General features: G+C 63.4%; 1 protein-coding gene across 1 annotated transcript in view; it reads left to right on the top strand.

The window, feature by feature from the left end:
* Nucleotides 1-116: 116 nt before the first annotated feature.
* LOC114818811 (syntaphilin) overlaps nt 117-309 on the top strand; it is a gene marked incomplete at both ends in the record, with an annotated part of 4261 nt that continues 4068 nt past the window's right edge. The window contains 1 exon segment of the mRNA XM_029086273.1: nt 117-191. Within this exon segment, the coding sequence (XP_028942106.1) occupies nt 117-191 (75 nt within the window).

Genomic DNA, 309 nt, shown 5'->3' on the forward strand with positions numbered 1-309 from the left:
AGTCCACATCTGTCCCCGTTCAGGTGGCCCTGGGGACTAAACTGATGCTCTGGTTCCCATCTCCCTGGGGTGGTTTCTTGCCTTCACCTCCTCTCTCTGTTCCGTTTAACCCGCAGTTCCCCCGCGCCCAGGACCCGCGGCACCGCGGCGATGTCTCTGCCGGGGAGCAGACGCTCGTCCACCGGATCACGAAGGGGAATATGCTTCTGCCTCTGGGACTGGGCACCGGTGCTTCTCCCACCAGGACGATCCCCACCTACACCACGAGCTGCCACTTTGCAGCACGAACCCCCCAGCCCAGCTTGTGGG

The sequence above is a fragment of the Antrostomus carolinensis genome, unplaced genomic scaffold (assembly GCF_000700745.2).
Source record: "Antrostomus carolinensis isolate BGI_N321 unplaced genomic scaffold, ASM70074v2 scaffold27178, whole genome shotgun sequence".
NCBI lineage: Eukaryota > Metazoa > Chordata > Aves > Caprimulgiformes > Caprimulgidae > Antrostomus > Antrostomus carolinensis.